At 41.9% G+C, this 11908-nt stretch overlaps 1 protein-coding gene across 1 annotated transcript in view; it reads right to left on the reverse strand.

Annotated features, from left to right (window-relative positions):
- The window catches only part of LOC117821851 (ELKS/Rab6-interacting/CAST family member 1-like), a 190603-nt gene extending 178695 nt beyond the window's left edge, over positions 1-11908 (reverse strand). Inside the window, exons 1-2 of the mRNA XM_034696381.1 lie at positions 11345-11908; positions 8047-9167 (exon numbers count right to left, since the gene is read on the reverse strand). Coding sequence (XP_034552272.1) covers positions 8047-8892 — 846 coding nt within the window. The 5' untranslated portion in view covers positions 8893-9167; positions 11345-11908. The remainder of the gene's footprint in view (positions 1-8046; positions 9168-11344) is intronic.

The following is an 11908-nucleotide window of genomic DNA, read 5'->3' on the forward strand; positions in this document are numbered from 1 at the left end:
GCAGGTAAAAGAACCAGCTTTCTGCTACGTACAATGGGGCAAGAAAGAGTGAAGACTGCCTACACCTTGACTGGTTTGGAGGTTGCGGGTCTTGAAAGCGATGATTTTTATGTGCTTCCAGATGTTCTCACACAGGAGAAAATGCCTGTGAATTCTGAAGACGTAGTGACACAGGAAGATCTGGATAAATGGCCACACTTGGAAAAGGTACACATCCCAAGCGTCAAGAAAACTGTCGACTTGTTGATTGGCACCAATGCTCCCAAGTTATTGGAACCATGGGAGGTCGTCAACAGCTGCGGGAATGGCCCATATGCTATCAGGACAGTCCTGGGATGGTCTGTAAATGGTCCGCTGAATGGAAATGGTGGCACCATGGAGGCAGAATTTCCCTCTGCAATGGTTAACAGGATCGCTGTGTGTAAACTGGAAGAAATGTTGGCTGCCCAGTATAACCACGACTTCAGTGACAAGAATGTGGAGGAGGAACAAATGTCAAGAGAAGACATGAAGTTTTTGGAAATTGTCAGTCATTCAGCAAAGCAGGTGGATGGGCATTACAGCCTGAAAATGCCTTTTAGGAAAGAGAAGCCCACGCTCCCAAATAATGTATCAGTGGCCAAGCAAAGGATTCTTGGACTCAAGAAAAGATTTGAAAAGGATGAACGGTTTCATCAGGAGTATGCAAGCTTCCTCAATGGTGTAATTGGAAAAGGATATGCAGAAAAAATCCCTCAGCATCAGTTGGACGGTGAAGAAGGAAAAGTTTGGTATATCTCGCATCACGGCGTTTACCATCCCAGGAAGAATAATTTGCGGGTTGTGTTTGACTGCGGGGCAACGTTTAAAGGAAGATCTTTAAACAACGAACTCTTCCAGGGACCTAACCTGACAAGCAGTCTAATCGGAGTGCTGACAAGATTTAGACAAGAGCCTGTAGCTTTAATGGCGGACATACAGCAGATGTTCTATCAGGTCAACGTTGTAGAAACCGACAAAGACTTTCTACGGTTCTTGTGGTGGCCGGAGGGCGACTTGAGTCAAGAAATTGCAGAGTATCGGATGACTGTCCACCTGTTTGGGGCAGTGTCATCCCCTAGCTGTGCTTCCTATGCACTCAGGAAGACAGCAGAGGATGGGCAGGCATTCTTCCCTGCTGACGTGGTTCGAACAGTAAACCAAAACTTCTACGTCGACGACTGTTTGAAGAGCACATCAGAAGATGAGGCCATTCAGCTGATTAAAAATCTTACAGCTCTGTGTCAAAAAGGAGGATTCTGCCTGACCAAGTGGGTCAGTAACAGCCGAAGGGTGCTGAGGACAGTCCCAGAAGAACACAGAGCTAAGGACTTAAAGGAATTGGATTTGGATAGGGACAATCTTCCCTTGGAGAGAGCCCTAGGTCTCCAGTGGTGCATAGAGAGTGATGTTTTTCAGTTTAAGATGCTGGTGAAACAAAGTCCTTACACAAGACGTGGCATGCTGTCTATGCTCAGTTCGGTGTATGACCCTTTGGGGTTTATTGCACCAGTCACTTTACCTGGCAAAGTCTTGCTGCAGGAGCTTTGCAGGAGAAACTCTGGATGGGATGAAAGCTTGCCTTGTGACACTCTGCAGCAGTGGAGAAAGTGGTTGGAGGAGCTCAACAGGTTGCCAGAGTTTACCATCAGCAGGTGCATTAAGCCAAAGGAGTTTGAACAACTCACAAAAGACCCGCGCATCTCCACACTTATTCTGAGGCATATCCACCAGCAACTGGGGCATAGTGGTAGAAACCACACTCTATCCAAGCTAAGGAGAAAGTATTGGATTACAAAGGCTCCTTCAGCAGTAAGGAAAGTCATAAACGACTGTCGGATGTGCAGACTTCATGCAGCGAAAGCAGGCGAGCAAAAGATGGCAGACCTTCCATTGGAAAGGATTTTGCCTGATCTCCCTCCTTTTACAAGTGTTGGTGTTGATTATTTCGGACCAATCGAGGTCAAGCGAGGAAGAAGCCTGTGTAAACGCTATGGAGTGATCTTCCCCTGTTTAGCAAGCAGAGCTGTTCACCTTGAGGTTGCTAACTCACTGGATACGGATGCGTGTATAAACGCGTTGCGGCGTTTCATGAGTAGAAGAGGCCAGGTTTCTCAGATGCTGTCCGACAATGGCACCAATTTCGTTGGAGCAAATAGAGAACTGAAGGAGGCTCTCACTGCACTTAAACACGACCAGATCCGGAGAGTGCTCAGTCCAGCTGGAGTGGACTGGAAGTTCAATCCTCCAGGAGCATCTCATTTCGGAGGAGTTTGGGAGCGAATGATTCGAACAGTAAGGCGTGTTCTCAAATCTGTGTTACACCAGCAGCAATTGGATGATGACAGCCTTCACACAATTCTCTGTGAAGTTGAGGCCATATTGAATGACCGCCCCATCACCCAGCTGTCTGAGGATCCTAACGATCTTGAACCTCTTACGCCGAATCATATTCTCCTTCTGAAAGGCAAACCTGCATTACCACCCGGGCTGTTTGTGAAACAGGACCTGTATGCAAGAAGAAGGTGGAGACAAGTTCAATACATCTCGGATCTGTTCTGGAAGCGTTGGGTTCAGGAGTACCTCCCTCTGCTTCAAGAAAGGCAGAAGTGGAACAGAGAAAGGAGGAGTCTTGTGTCTGGAGACATTGTCATTGTCATGGATTCAACTGCCCCCCGTGGCTCCTGGCTGCTCGGCCGAGTGATCGAAACATTCCCTGACAAACATGGTGTTGTTCGGTCTGTTCGCCTGAAAACAAAGTCTAATATGTTGGACAGACCTGTCACTAAACTTTGTTTATTGAATGCAGTTGAAGAGGTTTAATACTGATGCACTAATAACATTGTTTGTGTTTATGGCTCTTTGTTTGTTTGTGTGAATTGTTAGCTCCACCTGTCACTAACAATTAGGGGCCGGAGTGTAAGAGCCATATTCATGTTTTGGGTCAAGCTTTGAAACACATTGTTTATTGTGCCACTGGGTGTCATCATTTTGCTGATTGAGGGCACAGGTATAAAGGTACTGCACCGCCTAGGTATCAGATGTGTGTCTTGACCCGGAAGGGCAGTTGGTTTTTGACCGTTGTCGTGTTGTCACGTTGTTACGTTGTTGCCTTGTCACGCTGTTACGTTGTCACGTCGTCACGTTGGATGCTGTGACGCTGCGTCGACAGGCGGCATGGAGGACCGCGTCTAAAATGTTTGTTCGTGCAACGAAATGAGAAACTTGTGGACGCTGTCTAACTGTGCGTACGGTGATGCAATAAATGGAATGTTTTGTGCTGCAAGCCAAAGTTACGCCTAAGACCTGTGATTTCAACAACTACAGTAAACGGTATTGTATGGACAAACATATACCAGTACAACGCGTCAGCCAAGTCATTCCCGGGAGATATCAAAACACACCGGCAGCTTTAGTATGAGACTAAGCTTCTATAATCATAATAAATATTACACTCTTATGTAGAGTTCACCAAGCTGCTGGCTGTTGTTTGTTTCCTTTGGCCACCAGAGGGTGATAAATCCCTTCGAAACACGGGGAGGAATCATAGAGGGTACAGCAAGAAACAGTGACTTGGATTTGATTGCAGGGATTAAATTTGGGGTAATAATACTCCAATTGAAAATTATTTGTAATTTGTTAAAAACATAATAATGCTTAAAATAACCAAAAGAGACATTGCAATGGTCCAACTACATTACTTGTTAATCATTATTTCAAAAAGGGACTTAACAGTTATTAATCAAGGACACAATCACTCCACAGGATGCCAGTGGGCAAACTTACAAAACAAAATAATCAACAGTTGAGTTCTCTTTACACCAAGAAATCAAAATTACTCATGTTGGCCAAATTGCTCACACAAAATGCAGAATAATTTATCATTTTTCCACTGGCAAGTTAAGTTTTCCACATGATTTATCAGCTACATCATCATGTAGAAAATTGTAAATGTCACATGCCTTATCTTTAAGCATTTTCTTGCATGCTGCATGACATGACATTTAAAAGCCTTGGAAAATCGTGGCCTTTAATAAATAACTGTTTGGTGTTCAGTAACAGGGGAAGAGGGGAAGAGGGGAAGAGAGGAAGAGGGAGTCACCCCTGCTTAAGCAAGACTGAGGAGGTTTAACGATCTTATGACAGATTGATCGTCAATACATGTTTCACTTGAACAATTGATCACTAAGGGGCTCTGAGAGAGTAACTGGACAAAACACAATGCTGTCTTGGGTTCAAAGTCCCAGTGCAAAGTAATGCAGAATACAATATGCGTATTGACAGCTCTTAACTTTTGAGACTGAGAAATCAAAGTTCCCATCTTGGTGGGAGGAAATTCATAATGGCTGTTAAAGCAGAGTAAGACAAGACTGTAAGGAAATGTAACAAATGTAAAAACTGAGAAAAATGCTCCTGAAAAACATCTGACTCATCACCGAGGATGACTAACACTCATTGACACAAACACTAAACAGAAGTGAAATTACTAATCTCTCAATCTGTGGGAAGATATTAGTAATTTTTCCTCAAGTGTTCTTACTCCTCTGCTCGAGTCCAGAAGGTGGGGAGCGCCAAGGACGCAGAGTTGAGATGTAGGAGGCAAGCGAGGGTGAACACGGATAATCAATGCAACAAGCTAGCACTGAATATCAAGTCAGAGTGGGTGGACAATCCTCCGCACAAACACACACATACACACAACCATGACTGAAGACACAAATACATATGTGCGAGTGTACACAAACTCATACACACACAAACACCAAACAAACAGATGGTCAGGAGACAGCACTGGCCGTTGCAGCTGAGGGAAAAGGTGACATTCCTTATGCTAATTACAAAGTTCTCTTGACGGGCTGAATTCTCCCAAGAGAGTCTCAAAGGGCAAAAAACAGGAGGGACGTGATGAAAAAGAGGAGGAAAGTGGTATTCTTTTAGAGGAGAGATAGGGGATAAACGCTACAAGAAGAGAAAGGTGACAACAGATAAGAGGTAGAATAACGTCTGCTGCAGTAGAGGCTGTATAGTTATTGTGTTTTCAAGATACAAGTAAAGAACATGGGCTTTTATCTGGGCTTAACATTAAAAAGATAATCATAAAGGCTAATATAGACTTTAATCGGATAAGTTTATAGTGGGTGTAAATGTATGAGCTGTTGGTAACTTTGCGAGAGACGATAAAGGGCCTGATCTACAAAAGGTTTGCGTGTACAAAAACATTGCTTCTAAGTCCATGCATTTTATTATAATATACCAAAGGTCGTTCAATCTATCACATTTTCAAACATACAGACACCAGATGTTAAAAAGGCCCCTAATCAAATTAGATTTATTAGCTCTCAACGTTAGCTTGTTGCTCTGTGCTGCCACCATGGATTTATAGTGGATGTACTTGTATGTGGACCTGTAACTACTGTTTTGGCTATGCAAAGAAGACCTGATCTCAGGTACTTTAATGTGACCGTAGCAGGATCAACAATCCTTTGCTAACAGAAAATGAAGGGCTAATCACAGTAATATTTTAGAAAGAAGCTTCATACTAAATTATATGCTTCTTCAGCATTTGGATAGACAGAACTAATGTTAGCTTAGCTTGTTTTGTGGTGCTGCACTTGTGTTTAGGGTAGGATTCATTCTGTTTTTACCATTCTCAAGGTTGTTTTATGGGGCAAAATTATCGGCAATGGTCTTGCTGTAACTAGCGAAATACTGCGAGGTGCAACGCTCATGATAGCTTAAAATGAGATCAGACTGTGTCATGTCTATGAGATGGGACTGGGTCTTATACTGTCTTGATGTGGGGTCTTTGTTAATAATAGAACATAGAGTACGGTTTAGACCTGCTATGTTTGTAAAAGCGTCTTTAGATAATGTTTGTTGTGATTTGGTGCTATATAAATAAAGATTGATTGATAGATTGATTGTTTGACTCCAAGTCAAACTAAATGATAAAAAAAAACCATGTAGCATTCCCTTCTCTATATGTCTTTATAATGTTTATAAAGGGTGTAACCTAAGACAGACCAAACAATTGTATTCATAACTGTTGATTATGGAATTTTGCAATGACCAAAAGGGTCTCTGTGTAAAAAAAAGGTAAATTTGAAAGAATATCTATTTTCATTTGGTTTATTTTCCTTTTATTTATGGCTCCTTAATTGTTATGTCTCACAGGCCATGAACAATTAGGGGCCGGGGTGTTGGAGCAAATATTGTGATTTTGTGTTGTCATTCGGAGACGCTGTGGGCACCGCCCAGAGCGAGCTCCCAGACCACATTTAAGGCCAGCACTAATTGGAACAGGTGTTGCGCACACAGAGGCAAAAGTTTTTTGACTGTGACGAAAGGATGGATGGTTTGTTTGTTTGTCTTATATTGTTTATATTGAATAAACGGATGGTGAAATCCAATACAAGTTTTTGGACTGATGAAGTTTATTCTATGTACATGAGGACAAGATTGGAGCTTGCCATCGAAAGCCACGCGTACTTACCTTACCACACAGAAATGTGCGCAAACAGTGGGTAAAGAAGCATTATGGAGAATCTCTAACAGTTTTGTTTTCGTTTTGTCTCGTTAAGTGTATTGAAAGGGTTTTTACATGATGCATACGGTTTATGTATAAATCAGAAATCTGAAGACAAGAAACCATTAGTGGTTTCACTAGATAAAAGAAGAAAAGAGTGAATGGAAAATGACTGTTCACAGGTGTGTGGGAGAGACAAATGAGTCAACACTTCGAAAAACAGAGACAAGCACCTCCATCTATCACTAAGGGGCAAGTTGCGACCGGCCTGCAGATACACAGAGGCTGGTTACACTGACTGTCCTGCTCCTTTTAATACAACAGATATGAGAATCTCAACATCAGTAGCTCGGTGATAAACATTTTTTTTATCTTTACAGTGAATGAACCACCTTTGGTGAAACTCACACCTTGTGGGTGGAAAAAGTAGTGTGTATCTTTTTGTGTATCGTGGCATCTCTTAAGAAATTTGGTGCTAGACATAAATCAAAATGTTTCAGTTTAATGTGTAATTTTGTTTTAATGAAGATCTTGCAGACATTTCAAGGGAACCTAAGGGACTAAATACCTGATGGAAATCATTCTGAATTAATTTGTTTTTTTTACTTTAGGTTTTAAAATCTCATGAGTTTGTGTGGGTGTGGATGTGTATGTGTCAGTGTCCTCACACTGTATAACAATGTGAGATGAAAAATCTATAAATACAAATGCAGAGGTGGCTCCTTGGTAACTAGGGGAGGGGGGGGGGGGGGGTCATATAGATGGGTACAGATATGGTTGAAGTTTTTTAAGCTTATGTGATGGAGATGAAAGCAGTAAAGAGTTTTAACAAAAGCCTAAGAGCCATTGAGTGGGAGTGATTTTCAGGTGTTTTCTCTGGAGAAACACTTTTATTCCATCAGACAAACACAAGATACACAAGGAAGTAAAATCCCACACAGACAAATTAGGATAAAGAAGGCCGGAAATAAAGGAAACAGGAGGAAGACAGACAAAGAGAGAACAGAAATATAGTTGTAGCAATGGGTGAAACAGGCGAAGAAAGCCTCAGAGCGAATGGGACTGACTCCAGGGAGAAGTGGCACAGAATAGACTGGTCACTGTCCCTCCAGGAGTAGCTGTGAGCTTTTTCAGAAATCTGGCTAACACTTAGAATGGCTGCAACTCGGGAACGTTCCCATGGAAACACAGACAGCACTGAGCCTGGCAAGCATCTTTACAAATGAACTGCACTGATGCTTTCCAATGCAACCTTGAAGACAGGAACAAAAGGTACGATGTGAGGGGTATGATGTGCAGAGCAGACGGGTGGGTCGGCAGAAAAAGTTTGAACGTGACGTGTGTGACAAATAAGAGAGTTTGGGGTAAAAACGAAGTTTTCTAGTTTTTGAAAAATGCATTGTCTCCTAGCATTGGTGTTAACGTGACCTACTGTTGAAATACTGATTTATTGCACGTTGAATTATCTTCATTTTTTTGTGCAAACTGCATTTTTTTCTCACCTGTAAGTCCTCCTGGTTAGTCCTGTACGGGTCCTTCAAAACCGAGGTCCTTACTCCCTCCTCACGCCTTACCCCCTTGTCTCTTTTTACTTCCGGGCTCCAGAAGTTGACATTGTTCATACTGTGGCCCATCCGTCCGTCCCTCCCTACATCCAACTCTTTCCTCAGGTTGTCATTCTCCCTCTGCAGCTCCCTCAGCTGGGCTTGGAGATCAAACGTGGATCCCTCCCCACGCCCCGTAGTAGAGTCCGGTGCCTGCGGATGCCTCCCAGATTGGCGCCGCAGGCTGGAACTCCCTGCAGTATGCAAGGTTTGGTCTCCATAGGGGTCTGAAGGGTGATGCAGCCCATAAGAAGTGATGTTGGGACTGCTTCCCATGGCCGTTGTTCGATTAGTGTAGGATGAGCGGCTGGTGCTCCTGCCCAGTGTCATGGTACCTTTGGGGTACCCACCAGAGGGTTCCAAGGACTCCCGCTCAGAGGGGTACATGGTGCCTGAAGTGGCATAAGCAGCACTCAACGACTGGATGTTCTCCATGGACATTGTTTTACCCCCTGGAGCTGTTGCTGAGCCATGTGAGCTGTCTTTCTCTGCTGACGAACCAGCTTTGATCTTGGAAGCTGGTCTTGACACTGATCCTTGACCTCCAGCTGGTTTAGGTGATGGAGCAGGGAGACCCCCAGACACAGAGCCAGGCTCTAGTCCAGAGCGGGAGCCTGGTGCTGAGCTTACAGCCTGCTTGCCTTTTTTGGGGGATCTAGAGAAACGTGAATGAGATGGGCCAGCATCTTTTGAGACAGGAGCTAGCTTGCCCTGCGAGGGCTTCGCTCGGATGTTTAAAGGCATATTTCATATGGTAGAAGTACACCTTTGGGAGGAATCGGTTATTGTTGGGTATACTTTCATGTCCCTTAATGGAACGATAATTCAAAAGGTTTGGAATAAAGGCCACTTCTGGGCCTCTCAGTTTTTATCTGTCCATTCCTGTTTAGGTAAGGTTTGAGGATGAGTCTTATGTTGTCCTATTAGAAGAAAGTAGCAGTGACTGTTGGCTAGAGGGCTCCCAGACACACAGGCCGGAGGTCTTGTGGCTTCATCTACAGAGCAGGTCATCATGGACTCTGGACAGGCAAGAGAGTGACAAATATTGAGGGGGAAAAGACATAAAATGTAGGTTAATTTACTACTTCAAAACACCTTCATTGTAACCAATACAACAGATGTTTTTAATACTATAATACTTAGTTTTATGCAATATGACTATCAAGTTTCTCCAACAATCTACTTCAAATCTAAGTATTCAAACTTCTCAATTATTAGAGCAGAAAAAACTGGCACTACAATAAATTTATCAAAATAGAAAAACGGTTAAAAATAGGCACAATTTGATGTTAATAATAGAACTTTTGAGGTTTTCATTCTTTAAAAAAACATGTATCTATAATAATAATAATAAATAAATACAATAAATATAATAAATAATAATAGCTATAATAGTAATGATAATGGTAAATGGGCAAATGGTAAATGGACTTGTACTTATACAGCGCTTTTCTAGTCTTTCTGACCACTCAAAGTGCTTTTACACTACTCGTCACATTCACCCATTCATACCCATTCACTCACTGATGGTAGAGGCTGCTATGTAGTGAGGGACCATCAGTGTTAGCTAATCTCATTCGTTCACATCCACACACCTCTGAACAACAGTGGGAGCAATTCAGGGTTCAGTGTCTTGCTCAAGGACACTTCTGCATGTGACTGCCGGAGCTGGGATCGAACCGCCAACCTTCCATTTCATAGACGACCGACTCTACCTACTGAGCCACAGCCGCCATTATCATTATCATAATAATGATAAAAAATAAAATAATACTTAATAATAATAATAATAATAATAATAATAATAATAATAACAATAATTATAAAATAATAATACAAAATAAAATAATAACTATTATTATTATTATTAATAATAATAATAATAATAATAATAATAATAATAATAAAAAAAAAATAATAATAATAATAATAATAAAATAACAGATAATAATAATGATTAAAAAAAAGAATAACAAGAATAATAATAATAATAATAATAATAATAATAATAATAATAATAATAATAATAATAATACAAAGATGTAGTCCTCATTCCTCATTTATGGTGATGAGACTAGTGGCAGGACATGAAAATGTTTGAGTGAACTACCACTGACATTTTATGGGTGTAGCATCCAGATAGTTCCTTGTGCCTTTTATACCGAGTAACTTGTTTAGCCACAGTCACCACTTTAGATATTGAGTGTGAACAGCAGAGAGAGGGGCCAGTTTGATCATTTCAGCACCATGGACAGCACTCAGTATACTGTTGTATACACCACCAGGATTTAAATGCCTGCTCAGGTCTGAGGGAAACAGAGACATAATAGTGTAATTGGCTACAACCACAGGACACTGCGAAGGGAATTGGAGGACCAGCCCTTATTATCTTCTATCCCACTGGGACACTTGCAACACTCACTCTGAAGACATGATGATACCTAAGGCTTCAACCAAAAGCAGGCACCCATGCTACTTGGAAAGAACCGGATAATAAAACTGTGCCATTTTCATTATGGGCTCAGCATAAGCAGTTATCACACAACACACGCATACATGAGGTCATCTGTTTGGTAAAAATAAATATATATAAAACAGGAAATCCAAGTAAGCGCATCCAGTCTAACATGGACCAGATATTGGGGACTCTGTCTGTAAAGCAGAGGCAAATCCAAACCATAATCCCTCCTCTAATCCATGAGGATTGGGTGCTGGGAGTCCCTGCACAGGATGCAACAGAGAGATTGGTTAAATCTACTTGTCAGTCATAACATTGGTGTCAATCCCTTATCCATCATTGTTTGACACAATAAATGTAGCATTATGTGACAGCATTTGGGACCATTTATTTTAGGTTTCATTTTGGCACCATAGTAGTGATTTTTATACCCGAATTAACCTTGATTTCTCAGTGACATTCAATACAATCAAATCTGATAGATAACTGTGTCTAAACCTTTTAAAACAAGGAGAAGGCAACGACGATTATGTGTTACCATGAAAGAATAGTATGTAGAGTAAACTGGGAGTACAAAATGCTGTTTAACTCATGAACTAAACTGCGCCAAGTTCAGACAGCTGTTTGCATCTTTATTAAAGCACACCGACCGAACGTATAAACACCCAAATGAAGACAGGATCAGCTGAAAAGATACAAAAATAAGATGCCACAAGTATAAAACGCGAAATGTCTTACCTGCCTCAGACCTCTGCACTGTCTTCTGAGTTGGCAGCCAGCTGTTGCCGCAAAAAGAAGAACTGGAGTCACCACCTACACTGAGGTAATGTCAGCGGACCTCGTTAATTTTCCTCGTAACATTTGTCCGCAAGAGCCCCTCTCACATAATCCAACATGCTGCCAACCTGTGGTAAAAACTTTTGCGTAAAACTGCTTCATATTTCACGTTTACTCGAGCGAAAAGGGTCGTTTGGCATGTGCTTCTGTAGCCTGATCACCGACGCCCGAATAACTCTACTACGACCACGGCATGAAGGATTAGTTTCTTGCTCATATGCACACGGCTACATGACTTCCAGCTAGTACCTTACATAATAATTAATCTGCTACACAAACTAATAGCACAGTTTCATTTGTCTAAATAATGGTGCCAAATGATGGTGGTGCCACAGAATCCAGGTGTGCACGCAACGGGTGTGCTCGCTTACCGGACAGGCACCTCTCCATCACTCTGACATCAAAACGTACCCTGTCCGACCTCGGTGCTGGCTCCATGATCTCATCGGCTCAGCTCTCTGATGA

Source organism: Notolabrus celidotus, chromosome 11, assembly GCF_009762535.1.
Source record: "Notolabrus celidotus isolate fNotCel1 chromosome 11, fNotCel1.pri, whole genome shotgun sequence".
Lineage (NCBI taxonomy): Eukaryota > Metazoa > Chordata > Actinopteri > Labriformes > Labridae > Notolabrus > Notolabrus celidotus.